The 12,077-nt window shown below is 45.4% G+C and overlaps 2 protein-coding genes across 2 annotated transcripts; one reads left to right on the top strand and one right to left on the bottom strand.

The window, feature by feature from the left end:
• The first annotated feature begins 297 nt into the window (after window positions 1-297).
• fzd8a (frizzled class receptor 8a) lies at window positions 298-2,954 on the top strand. Its single transcript, XM_079180973.1, has one exon. It carries the CDS (start codon window positions 694-696, stop codon window positions 2,437-2,439), a length of 1,746 nt encoding a protein of 581 aa, XP_079037099.1. The 5' UTR covers window positions 298-693; the 3' UTR covers window positions 2,440-2,954.
• Window positions 2,955-6,530: 3,576 nt separating this feature from the next.
• Window positions 6,531-10,930, bottom strand: LOC306712531 (cytochrome P450 2F2-like; the record flags this gene model as incomplete). Its single annotated transcript, XM_079181842.1, has 11 exons — window positions 6,531-6,718; window positions 6,809-6,950; window positions 7,461-7,562; window positions 7,678-7,763; window positions 7,892-8,030; window positions 8,121-8,225; window positions 8,378-8,446; window positions 9,197-9,357; window positions 9,477-9,629; window positions 9,995-10,154; window positions 10,769-10,930. The coding sequence occupies 11 exons, from the start codon at window positions 10,928-10,930 to the stop codon at window positions 6,531-6,533; spliced, it is 1,467 nt and encodes a 488-aa protein (XP_079037968.1).
• Window positions 10,931-12,077: the final 1,147 nt, after the last annotated feature.

Here is a 12,077-nt window from a genome sequence, read left to right as displayed (position 1 = left end):
GTCTCTGATGACATGATGCTCAATAGTTTTCCACACATGCAGCGTCCTGCAGCCCGCTGTCACAGACAAGACACGCTGCTAAAACTACAGTGTGATGAGAATGTAGCAAATACATCTTTTTCGGGTGAAACACTTGATGGACTGCTGGAAAGCACCGCCCTCCCTCCCCTCCCGCCGCTCTGTGATTGGAGGAGCGGCTCTGGGGGTGTGGCTTGTGATGCCTCTGGTATATATCGGCACCGCTTCGTCCCCCAGCCGTTGATTTGTATGGGAACCAGGACTGAGGTGGGACGAGCTGACTGGATGTAGTCGCTGTGTTTTTTTTGGAGAAAGAAACGAGGCCCACCTTTCCCCCGTTTGCAGCGATCGGACAGCAGCAGCACGTGGGTTGTTTTTTAATAACAGACTGTCTGAGGATACTGAAAGCTGTTTCCAGAAGAAGGTGGATTCTCCTCTCAGCCATCTTGACTGCTCGCCGCCCTGAAGGCTGTTTTCTCTCCTCCTCCTCCTCCTCCCCCTCAGCTGAAAGTAAACACGGCTTGCACATTGCTTGCAACTCCGTGCAGGATCCCGAGAGAAGCGAGATGGGCTCGCTGCGCAACGTCTAACCGGACCGGACGCGAAAGCAGACGGCGGAGAGGATTTATCGGTACCAGAGCAGAAGAAGGGGGGGGGACACGACGCGCCGGAGGGATGGACCTGTTTGGGGTTTACCTGCTCCTCTCGCTCGCTCTCCTGCCCCGATCCAGCTGCACCACGGCCAAGGAGATCACCTGCCAGGAGATAGCCGTGCCCCTGTGTAAGGGGATCGGCTACAACTACACCTACATGCCCAACCAGTTCAACCACGACACGCAGGACGAGGCTGGACTGGAGGTGCACCAGTTCTGGCCTCTGGTGGAGATCCAGTGTTCACCGGACCTGAAGTTTTTCCTGTGCAGCATGTACACCCCGATCTGCCTGGAGGACTATAAGAAACCTCTGCCGCCGTGCCGGAGCGTGTGTGAGAGAGCCCGGGCCGGCTGCGCGCCCCTCATGAGGCAGTACGGCTTCCCCTGGCCAGACAGGATGAAGTGCGACCTGCTGCCGATGCAAGGCAACCCCGACACTCTGTGCATGGACTACAACAGAACCGACTCCACCACGGTGTCCCCCGTCCTCTCCAAACCCACCAACAACCCCTCCAAGGGTTACAGCCCCCCTAAAAATAAGCCGAGCCGACCCGGCGCGCCTGGGAAATACAAGCCGCCCGCCTCCCCGTGTGAACCGGGGTGCAAGTGTTTGGAGCCCATGGTGCCGGTAAACACGGACCGTCACCCGCTCTACAACCGCGTCAAAACGGGACAGATCACCAACTGCGCCATGCCGTGCCACAACCCGTACTTTACGCACGACGAGAGAGCGTTCACCGCCTTTTGGATAGGACTCTGGTCCGTGTTGTGCTTCGTGTCAACTTTCGCCACCGTCGCCACTTTCCTCATCGACATGGAGCGGTTCAAGTATCCGGAGCGACCCATCATCTTCCTCTCGGCCTGTTACATGTTCGTGTCGGTCGGCTACATCGTCCGACTGATCGCCGGGCACGAGAAAGTGGCGTGCAACCGGGAGTTCGATCTGGAGCACATCCACTACGAGACCACCGGCCCGGCGCTCTGCACCGTGGTCTTCCTCCTCATCTACTTCTTTGGCATGGCCAGCTCCATCTGGTGGGTCATCCTGTCTCTGACCTGGTTCCTCGCGGCCGGGATGAAGTGGGGCAACGAGGCGATCGCCAGCTACTCCCAGTACTTCCACCTGGCCGCCTGGCTCATCCCCAGCATGAAGTCCATCGCGGTGCTGGCGCTGAGCTCCGTGGACGGGGACTCCGTGGCCGGCATCTGCTACGTGGGGAACCAGAACCTGGACAACCTGCGGGGCTTCGTGCTGGCCCCTCTGGTGATTTATTTATTCATCGGCACCATGTTCCTCCTGGCCGGGTTCGTGTCCCTGTTCCGGATCCGCAGCGTCATTAAGCAAGGCGGCACCAAGACGGACAAGCTGGAGAAGCTGATGATTCGGATCGGGATCTTCACGGTGCTCTACACGGTGCCGGCCACCATCATAGTCGCGTGCTACTTTTACGAGCAGCACAACCGGCAGAGCTGGGAGATCACGCACAACTGCTCCAACTGCTTGCTGGAGCGGGACCGCAGCAGCCCGGACTACGCCGTTTTCATGTTGAAGTACTTTATGTGCCTTCTGGTGGGCATCACGTCCGGGGTATGGATCTGGTCCGGCAAAACTTTGGACTCGTGGAGGACTTTTTGCACCCGGTGCTGCTGGGGCAGCAAGGGCACGAGCGGCTCCATGTACAGCGACGTGAGCACCGGGCTGACGTGGAGGTCGGGCACGGCCAGCTCCGTGTCTTGCCCCAAGCAGATGCCATTGTCCCAGGTTTGAATGGGGGGGGGGGGGGGGGCAGCTTATGAGGACTGCTAATTGTTTGGGAGATAACCCATCATTCCCTGTCTTAAGCAATTTGCATAATGAACTGCTGCTGAGGTGACCCCCCACCACCCCCTTCCCTCTCTCTCTCTCTCATTCCCCCAAACATCCACACACCTCTGTGGGGAGAGCCGGCTGAAACAATGTCCCTGGCATTCACACAGGTTCGATTCCTCCCTGTTTGTATGGATTAGAGGTGCACACAAACCTTTGGCACAACTCGCCATAGGAAGAGAGACAGGTTTGCTCTTAAGTAGCTTCACACAAAGAGCATGGGTCCTCAATGCCATTTTTTATCTACACAGTGCCAGATAACATTGTATCATCCAATCACATCAAAGATGGTTTAAATTAAGCCTTAATAGTGCCCAAGTGTTTTTTTTTTACGGGTCGTTCATTTTGTAATTTTTTAAAAATGTATTTATATAAAAGTTCTGTAAGAAGAAAGAAAAAACGTGTATATTTGTGTATAAAAGAAAACTTTATAAGCTATTGTAAATTTGTACAAAGTGTAGATGTCTCTTTTTGTGAGAAAAGCAAATATGAGCTTTATTTTGACAATAAAACATTTTTTTGATAAATCTCAACTTCCTGTGAACTTTTGCAGTGTTTTTATTCCCCCAATGTGCCAAGGAGGTTCTCAAGGCAGATTGTTTTGTGGTGTGGTCACCGTGTTGACGATGGTGGCTTTCTGAGAGCCCCCCCCGGCTAAAAAGGAAGCCCTTTTTTCAACCATCAGAGACCGGTAATTAGAGGCAGGGGTTGAGTTGGAGCATCTCCATAATTGTTGAAGGCCTCTTCACATGCCTGCCGAAGCCCGCTTCTTTCTTAATTTAGCAAAAGAGGGAGTGGGTGAATGGGGGTATAAATGCAGGGAAGGGACCCTTTTCATCTGCAGAAACTTTGATCTTTCTTTTTTAACAGCCGAGAATAAAGGTGGTGTGTATTAGGAGTGTCTGTCTGATGTGCCAAGGTTCCCCCTAAACGTCCCCATTTGGATGCTTTGATGGACGTCCCTACAATTCAAAGAGCATTTTGGAACCCCCTTCGCTTTTCTGGGTTTGTCAGAGCTGAAACCTGCCAGAGCCCCTGCGTCTTGTGTTTGGGTTTTTTTTTTCTTCTTCTTCTTCTTCTTCTCTTTTTTTCACAGTGCCTGAATTGAAACATCTTCTCGGCTCAAGCTGTGTCAGCGAGTGCAGGGGCCTTGACATGAATGATATTGAAATAGCAATGAAAGCCCCACAGGTGGTCTGTTCACATGATCTCACATCTTAGGGCCCCCTAATCGAGGCTTTTTTTTTTGTTGCTACAAATGTATCTGGTTTGGTCCCAATTAACCCAATGCGCTGGCATAAGATGATACACTGTAACCCAGCGAAGAAATGCTTTTGATTCGCAGGTCAATGGTGACAGTGGGCTTTGTAGTGACTGCTTTGTTACTGCTTTATTCCTTTACACTCAGACTGTAGATGTGCACCTCCAAAAAAAAAAAAAAAAAAGATTCTTTTTCAGACATGCATCTGTTGGGAGTGTAAATCAGCCATATAAATCTTGCATCAGCGCTGTCAGCAAAAGACACCAGGCAGTGAAGATGGAAGTCGTAACAAAACTTTTCTTAAGATCAAAAAAAAAAGAGCGGCTTCTTGAGCATTTCGCTTCCGTGTGGCTCATCAACAGTTCTGGGTGTTTGTGTAAAGTTTGTACGGATCAAGTTTCGGAGTTTAAATCTTCATTTAAAAAAAGAAAGAAAGAAAAGTAAATACTGCACTGCTGTCTGCTTGGTAAAGATCTAGCACGCAGGTTCATTCTCTGTATCATTTGCGGTTATAGTTCCATCAAATAGTCACGGTAGCTTTCACTGCTGCAGCTTGTGTTTTTTTTCTGGTGTTTACCTCTAAAACCTCAGTGAGTGTGTGCAGCGACACTGATGTGCAGCCCCACCAAGTGGTAGAAGCAGAACTGCACACCTCCACGTGCAAACAGATGACAACATAAAAGCTGTTCTAAATGTGTGAACTTCTGTAACTTTTAGTGAAATGATCAATCAAATAATCAGCGACTATTTTAATAGATTTATCATTTCAGCCATTTGTCAGCCATCAGCCACAGAAGACGATCCGCCACGCAGACGATTGAATTGTCTCCTTCCCCCCGACCGCTCTCCGTATACAGATGTTAAAGCCTCATTTGTGGGTTCAGGAGGAACATTCTGACACGGCCCAACATCAAATATTAATGGCAGCGTTTGACGGGAGGCAGACACAGAGGGGAGTAGGGGGGATGATAGGCAGGCCATGCCTGATAATACTATTGATCCTTACGATACATCTGGGAGAAGGTTGTTCATTTTGATCTCTTAATGCACGAGAGGAGACACTGCAGATGTGGACAACATCTTGTCACCTGCATTAGTAATAAAGATTGCGACAGATAATTATATCAGACCATATTTGGTGTTTCTAAACGTGACTTCAAAAGCGTATTAAGAATAAAATGTGCCTAAAAAAAAAAAGACCGATTCTTGTAGCTGTGGACGTTAACAGCATGTATACCAAAGTTTGAAGCCCCCTCATGTGATTACACTAGGACTAAAATAAATATGCCAGTTACTATCAGTCCTCTTTATTTTCCAGATTACATCAGTGGAAGATGAACAATAACACTAAAAAGTTTCCGTGAGTGCATTCTTCCATGCACGAAGGATAACAGTGACCTCGGGTCTCTGTGACCCATTTCCATCCGTGTTGGAGCTCCTGACCTCCAGCTCAGGCACATTATCCCCAGCTGGCCACTTGAGATGGCAGATGTTGGAAAATAGAGGGGTTCAGGCTCTGTGGTTACAGTTTCTAGGGGACTCGGACGTCATTGTCTTGCAGATTAGGTTTAAAAAAAAGAAATGTAAAAAAAAAAAATGGGCCAGTGATGCCGTTTTTAACTTCACTTTAGCGCTATGACTGAGCCTCACAGAGATATCAGCAGAAGTTGCCGGCTCCCTGTTGGCACAGCAACAATGCCCCTGTGGTTTAGTAGTCCTTACAGTGCACCCCTGCTGCCTCCTCCAATCCAAGGGCCCCCCCACCTCCACACACACACACACACACACACACAGCGGCAGAACACTGTGTTCCCTCAGTCCTTCACTGACATGTACACAAAAGGAAAACTTCTTTCATCTGAAGCGCTGAGTGTTTTGCCAGATTCACTCTGGGCTCGGTCGCATTGGGGTGGGGGGTGGTGGTGGTGGTGGTGGTGGTGGTGGGGGGGGGGGGTGGGGGGGGGTTTCTTAAACCAACAAACGTGCCTGTATTCATCATCAAAAAATGGGTGTGACGTGTCGGTTCTGATAATAAATAAATAGCAGCAGAACAATCGGAGGATGAGCGAGAGCGATGCTGCTGTTTATAGTAATAGAAGGGCGACGCTACCTCTGACCACTAACGTACTCTGTAGCAACGTGCCATATGTTAAATGAAGGGAAATTAACATACAATGTAACCAAACCTTCAGCATTGGAAATATTAGTTATTGAAAACAGTAGTTCCTTGCAGTAACAGAGGTCACACCACTTTAACAAAAAAATTATTCAAAGATTTTGGAAAGTATGCTGAAAGTCACATATAATAGGAGGCAAGAGGACACATCTTTTATCGTTATTATGCTGGAAAATGAGTGTCACACCACACCTGATACACCGGCCAAGTTCAGTAACCTCTATCAAACTGAATATGTTGTTCAGCCAAGATATCTGAATTTGTTGCAAATATAAATTCCATTTACAGTGTACTACTCCATGCATTCCTCCAATCAGTCTGATGAAACAAAGTGGCCCACTATACCAAACTCACTAACTCAACTAATACGGTTTCCCCATAAAGCAGCCTGTTCTCTAATGCAGAAATGAAAACTTTATTATATGCAACACTCAGTTCTGTCCACTTGAGGGAGCCATTAACCAGACGTAGTCTCTTCTCTCACAGCATCAGATACAACTTATTGAACTTAAGAACATCTCATTTTCACTGTATTTGTTGTGTCGTTACAAACCACTACTGTGTGTCCCTGGGTTGGACCTTCATGCAGTAGGGTTTAGGGGACAGAGTGACCCCGTACACAGGGGTGTAGTCTGGCTGTCCTGCGTCCTCCGGCCAGACAAACTTGAACCTCCTCAGCAGAGTCACCATGATGAGGAAGAGCTCCATACGAGCCAGACCATCTCCGAGACACTTACGGGGACCTGGGACATTTAAAAAATAAATAAATAAATAAATCAGTAAGCCATGTGCATTTCTTTACAATGGAAGACGGCAGATGGACTCTCTCTTACCTGCAGAGAAGGGCATGAAGGCCTCTGGCTTAACAAACTCCCCCTGGTCATTCAGGAAGTTCTCAGGGTTGAATTCATGAGGGAATTTCCACTGTTCCTCCTCGTTCAGCACCGAGGTCAGGTTTTGGATGATCACTGTACCCTGAAGAGAAACATTGCTTCAATGCAATATGATTTTTAATGTACTTCCTTCATGGATGGAGCTATTGATAAATATGACATTTCTGTCATGAAACTAATCCAATACTGAATAACCAACTGGCCTTTTGTGTATTTTTCTCTCCTTTCCTTTCTATTCTTTTAAAACGTCTTGTCTCTCCAGTAAAAGCACAATTATTTCCTTGACTAATTGTCAAAAACAGTGTAAAAATCATAATCATAATTTCCCAGAGCCAAAATGTGGGGTCTTCAAAATGTCATCTAATGTCTGACAAGCAGTCCAAAAACCCAAACATGTTCAGTTTACAATTATATGAAACAGAAAAGCAGCAAATAAAATCACACTGGACAAGCTGGAACCAAAGCATGGCTTGAAAATGCATTTAGAACAATCAAATGGCTTTCGGCCCAGGTTCATACTTCATATCAGCAATCAGAAGGCGTCTCCAGGAAAAATGGTAAAGCGATCTTAAGAAACCATCATTGGTCTTACCCTGGGTAAGGAATACCCCATGAGCGTCGTGTCAGTTGTTGTACAGTGATAGACACTGAGAGGGGCGACGTTGGCTATCCTTTGGACTTCATGGATCACAGCCTGAGTAAAAGAAATGTTCTTGAACTTCATCAATCTCGGATGAAAGTAATCATTTAGACTCGTGTCTGCCCATGAGATATTAGAACTACACAGAGAAATCTGTCTCACGGCGTACCTGCACGTAAGGCATGTCGTGTCTGTCGTCATAACGGGCATGATCCTTCATTTCCAACGCGCGGTCTATCTCCTGCTGACATCGCTCTGACGGAGAGAGTAGAAAAGAATAGGGGTAAAACCACTGGACAACACACAGGACAACAATATCCAAATGAAAGAATAGATGCCAGAATGATTGAATCACAGCCTGAAAGCACAGGAGCCGTCTGCACCTTGTACATGCGGGTAGGTCGTGAGGTAGAGGAAGCCGGTGAGCAGGGTGTTGGACGTGGTGTCAGTCGCAGCGTAGTGAAGGTCCAGAGCAAACCTGATGAGTCGATCCTCACAGAAAGAGGAGTTATTATCGCCTCCCTGGAAAGAGACGAAGGCTCATTTGGGTTTTTTCTCTCTGGATCTCTCATTTCAAAGAAAAAAATCGTACTTTATGTGCACGTCACACACCTCATCCAGTTCATCCAGATAGCAGTCGATAAAGTCTCGCGGTTGCCCAGGGACCCTGGTCTCTTTGTGCTCAGTGACCAGACCAGTCACAAGGTTCGTAGATGTCTGCGAAAGGAGAATGAAGAGATTGGTGACTCCCAAAAAAAGACAATGTAGCAGATTAATAATGTGGAAATGAATAAAGGGGAAAAAACGAGAAGTTCTCCAGGCCCAATGAATATATATATATATATATATATATATATATATATAGCCACCTCATTGTTCTTGAACGCCTTCATGAAGGGCAGCGGCAGGTTTCGAATGATGGGAACAGAGTCATACAGCTGTAAGGAGAGATGAACTTTCTGTGAAGGTGCATTCAGTTTAACAGAGGAAAGAAAAAAGGTAAAGACATTTAAATGTTTGCTGCAGGCAACTTCCGTGCACAGGAACAAGGTGATATTCTGAGCTCATTTGTTCCTTTTAGAAATGTTTCATGTAGGATTAAAGGCTGCTTTTGTTGTGGAAACAGTGTTAGGCAGGCTTGTCCATCCCTAATAAAATGATAATGAGGAGAAATAGAGGAGGGTCAATCACTGGAGGATGCAAAGTCACTAGCTAACGTCGGGTTAGCCGGCGTTAGCTAAAACTGAGAAGGACTCCTGGGGCTAAATTTGATGTGATCTGGAACATGAATTTATGTTAAAAGCTGGACTATTTGAGCATCCTTGATCTCAAAAAGTCTGGATGAACTACTCAATGAAGTCAGTAGCCATTTTAACTGCACTGCAAATACTAAAATACAAAAGGTTGTTTGCCCACACTGGTAATTTAAATCTGTGATAAACCAAAAATGGGAACGTGATTGAACACTTTATGACTTCCAGCTCCAAAGAGACAACATTTGATGCATCATTGTATCAATAAAAGACAGGGACGGTACATTTTACAGAAGCTGGATGGTCTTTAACTTCCACCACTGGAACAGGGTAGTATCAGAGCTTTAAGCAATTTAAATATTTGGATCAATTACTCAATTTAGATCTCACTACCACTCAATAGAGAAGTTGTTACCTTACAAACATGTGACTTACCATAGCCCAGGGTCCATTAGCTATCTTGGAGTTTTCTTTAAAGCCTTGCACAACCACTTTGATGAAATTGTCGTCATAATCATAACGCGTGCCAAACAGGACCTGGCAGATGATGTTGGAGGCCGCGTGATGAAACATGACTTGAGGACTCATCGTTGTACCTGGGACGGATGTTAACAACGGCAACACAACAGGGTCAGTTCACGTGTAACACAAGAAGACATAAATAGTGTGCCGACCCTTTGAGAGGTCACAGTGTGTGCACCCACAGACGGCATACCAATGCTCTGTTCCAGTGTTTCCATTGTGTACTGTATCTCCCCTAGAACACTCTGCTCCATGGACTGCGTCCCCAGACCGAAATTCCTGAAGGTCATCGCAGCGAAGCGACGATGCTCCTTCCAACTTGGACCGTAATCTGCCAGAACCGTTCCTATAACAGGCGTGGATATGGTGCGTTAGCAGAGTATCTTAATGGTTGTTTACGAGATGCTAAATATAGTATAGTATAGACTTTGTGTGGCACAAGTCGAGAAGTCAGCCGACCGACTCGGCAATGTCCAGTTACACAGCAGTGTCTGTTTAAAAGTGTGCTAGCATTAGCTAACATTAGCCCACCATAAGCTAGTGGTCATACCTGACCAAGTGGCAGCTAAACCTCCAGAGAGTACTGGAATCCAGCAAAGGTGTGTTTTATTGCTCATGAATACAGCTTTTCATTTGTAAGAGGAAGATCGCGTAATTTTTAACTTTCAAAAGTGACATCGTCTCACTGTAAGCGACATTACTCTGTCCTACCGTTGCGGGTGAGGTGACTGAGAAAGATGTCTTGGGGTCGCCCGGCAAAATCAACAGCTTTGGTAATCATGGCCTCCTTCATGGCCTGCACCCCATTGATGACTACGGCCAGTTTGGGTCCGATGAAGAGACTGTAAACGTTTCCGTAGCACTTTCTCAGCTACGGGGAAGAGAGAGAGCACAGTGACAAGCTCTTGAAGTGCAAACTGCAATATATCTGCTTTTAATTCACACTCATGAAGAGGATTTATTTTTAGAAATCAGCTACTCAGAATATTGACATGTCCAACTTGATTCAACATTCTTAAGATAAAATCATCCTTTAGTAGTCCCGCAGTGGGGAAATGTACAGGATTACTGCAGCATATAGTGGATAGTGCAAACAAGAGACATAATAAAAAACAATGTATCAAAACAAGTATCATAAATAAGTAAATAAGTAGTAAACAGTAAAGGATATTATTATTATTATTAAAGTAAAATAAAAATAACTCAAATATAACTATAACTAAAAATATGATATGTACAGACAGAATAATTGTAGTATTGCACAATGTATTTATATTGCACAGATGTGTTGGTGTTTGGTCTACTGAGCACAGCTGGTTGTGCAGCCTGACAGCAGCAGGACGGAAGGACCTGCGCTACCCTCTCCTTCACACACCTGGGGAGAATCAAATCTAATTTACAGCCAATTAACTGTATAACACCAGTAAATGTGTTACGGAGCAATATTTTAACCATATAACCATTAGACTTCACTCGTTTTCTCACCCGCTCAAAGTCCCCGATGGGATTGTCCAGGTTGAGGTTCAACAGGTTCCCCAGTATCGGTAACGGAAAAGGCCCTGGAGGAAAGTTCTTGGGTCTGTGACATTTGAGACAGAGCATGAAGAAGAAAACACATGTCCCTAGTAGGATGAAAGAAACAAACATAGTGGGATGGATAAAGCTTATTTGAAGAGGCTCGGTGTATGACTTGGCTTGAAACGTGTTGCTCAAATCTCAGCACTGCCTCATCCTCCTGGCCGTTCAAATGTAAATGAGCAAGCAAACCTGTTCTACACAGTAAAGACGTGGAAAGTGTTGCCAACTCCTCAGTAAGGAAAGTAGCTATTGGCTGTCCTAAAAGTCGCTAGAAGTCGCTAAATGACGTAATTGCCTAATTTGCATAATTCTAATATGCGCTGTAGGAGAGAGGGATAACGTCGTGGGAGAGACAAAAAGTGAGTAAAAAAAACACCATAAATATGTTAAGAACTACAAATGAACTTTCTTCTGTTGATTCTTGATTCTTGTTTTTTTAGTTTGCCGTTGAAATAGGCCATATGTGGGGTGGAATTGCTAGCTCTACGTCCAACCCTCCTCCTTCATCAGCATGGAACAGTGTTCAGCTAATGTCATGGTGGCTTCAGCCTGTTTTGCGGAGTCTGATGAAAACATGTTTAAAAAGGTGTCTCTACCTGATTTATTGAAGGAAAGTGTCACGACCAAAATGTTTATGAAGATACAAATATTCACATATGAAAATCGGTGTTGGAGGTGTTGGATTTAATATATTGCAGCATTTCACATTCTGCGTCACTGGAGGGCAGCATGATTTCAAGCTACGGTGTTGGTGATGCAACTGCAGCACACTGGATCAAACCAGAGCAGTTACAATAAAGCGCTTTGAAAAGTGACACAATCTTCACTGTCATAGACAAAAGTCAATGAGACATAGAAACATAACAGATCAAACTATCAAAGAATTTTTTTAATTTATAAAGAAACAAACGTTACATAACATAGCGTATCAAACTGTATATACATTCAATTGATATTGTATTGGAAGATAACTATAAATTGTTTTTGGAATATGACTTTCATTAAGAATTAGGCACTGATGGTTTTCAATCAAAAATAAATCGCAATATAAAAGGAATTAATGGGTGAGCATAAAACATATAGATTAATACATTTTTGTACATCGTATACTACATCAAAAACATCACTTAATGCAACATATCATTTAGGAAGTCACTTAGTTATAGCTTCTTACATGAACAATAACCCAAAAGTTACACAATCTACCCAGACTCCA

The sequence above is a fragment of the Pholis gunnellus genome (assembly GCF_910591455.1).
Source record: "Pholis gunnellus genome assembly, chromosome: 20".
In the NCBI taxonomy this organism is placed as follows: Eukaryota; Metazoa; Chordata; class Actinopteri; order Perciformes; family Pholidae; genus Pholis; species Pholis gunnellus.
This window is presented reverse-complemented; position numbering and strand designations above follow the sequence as displayed.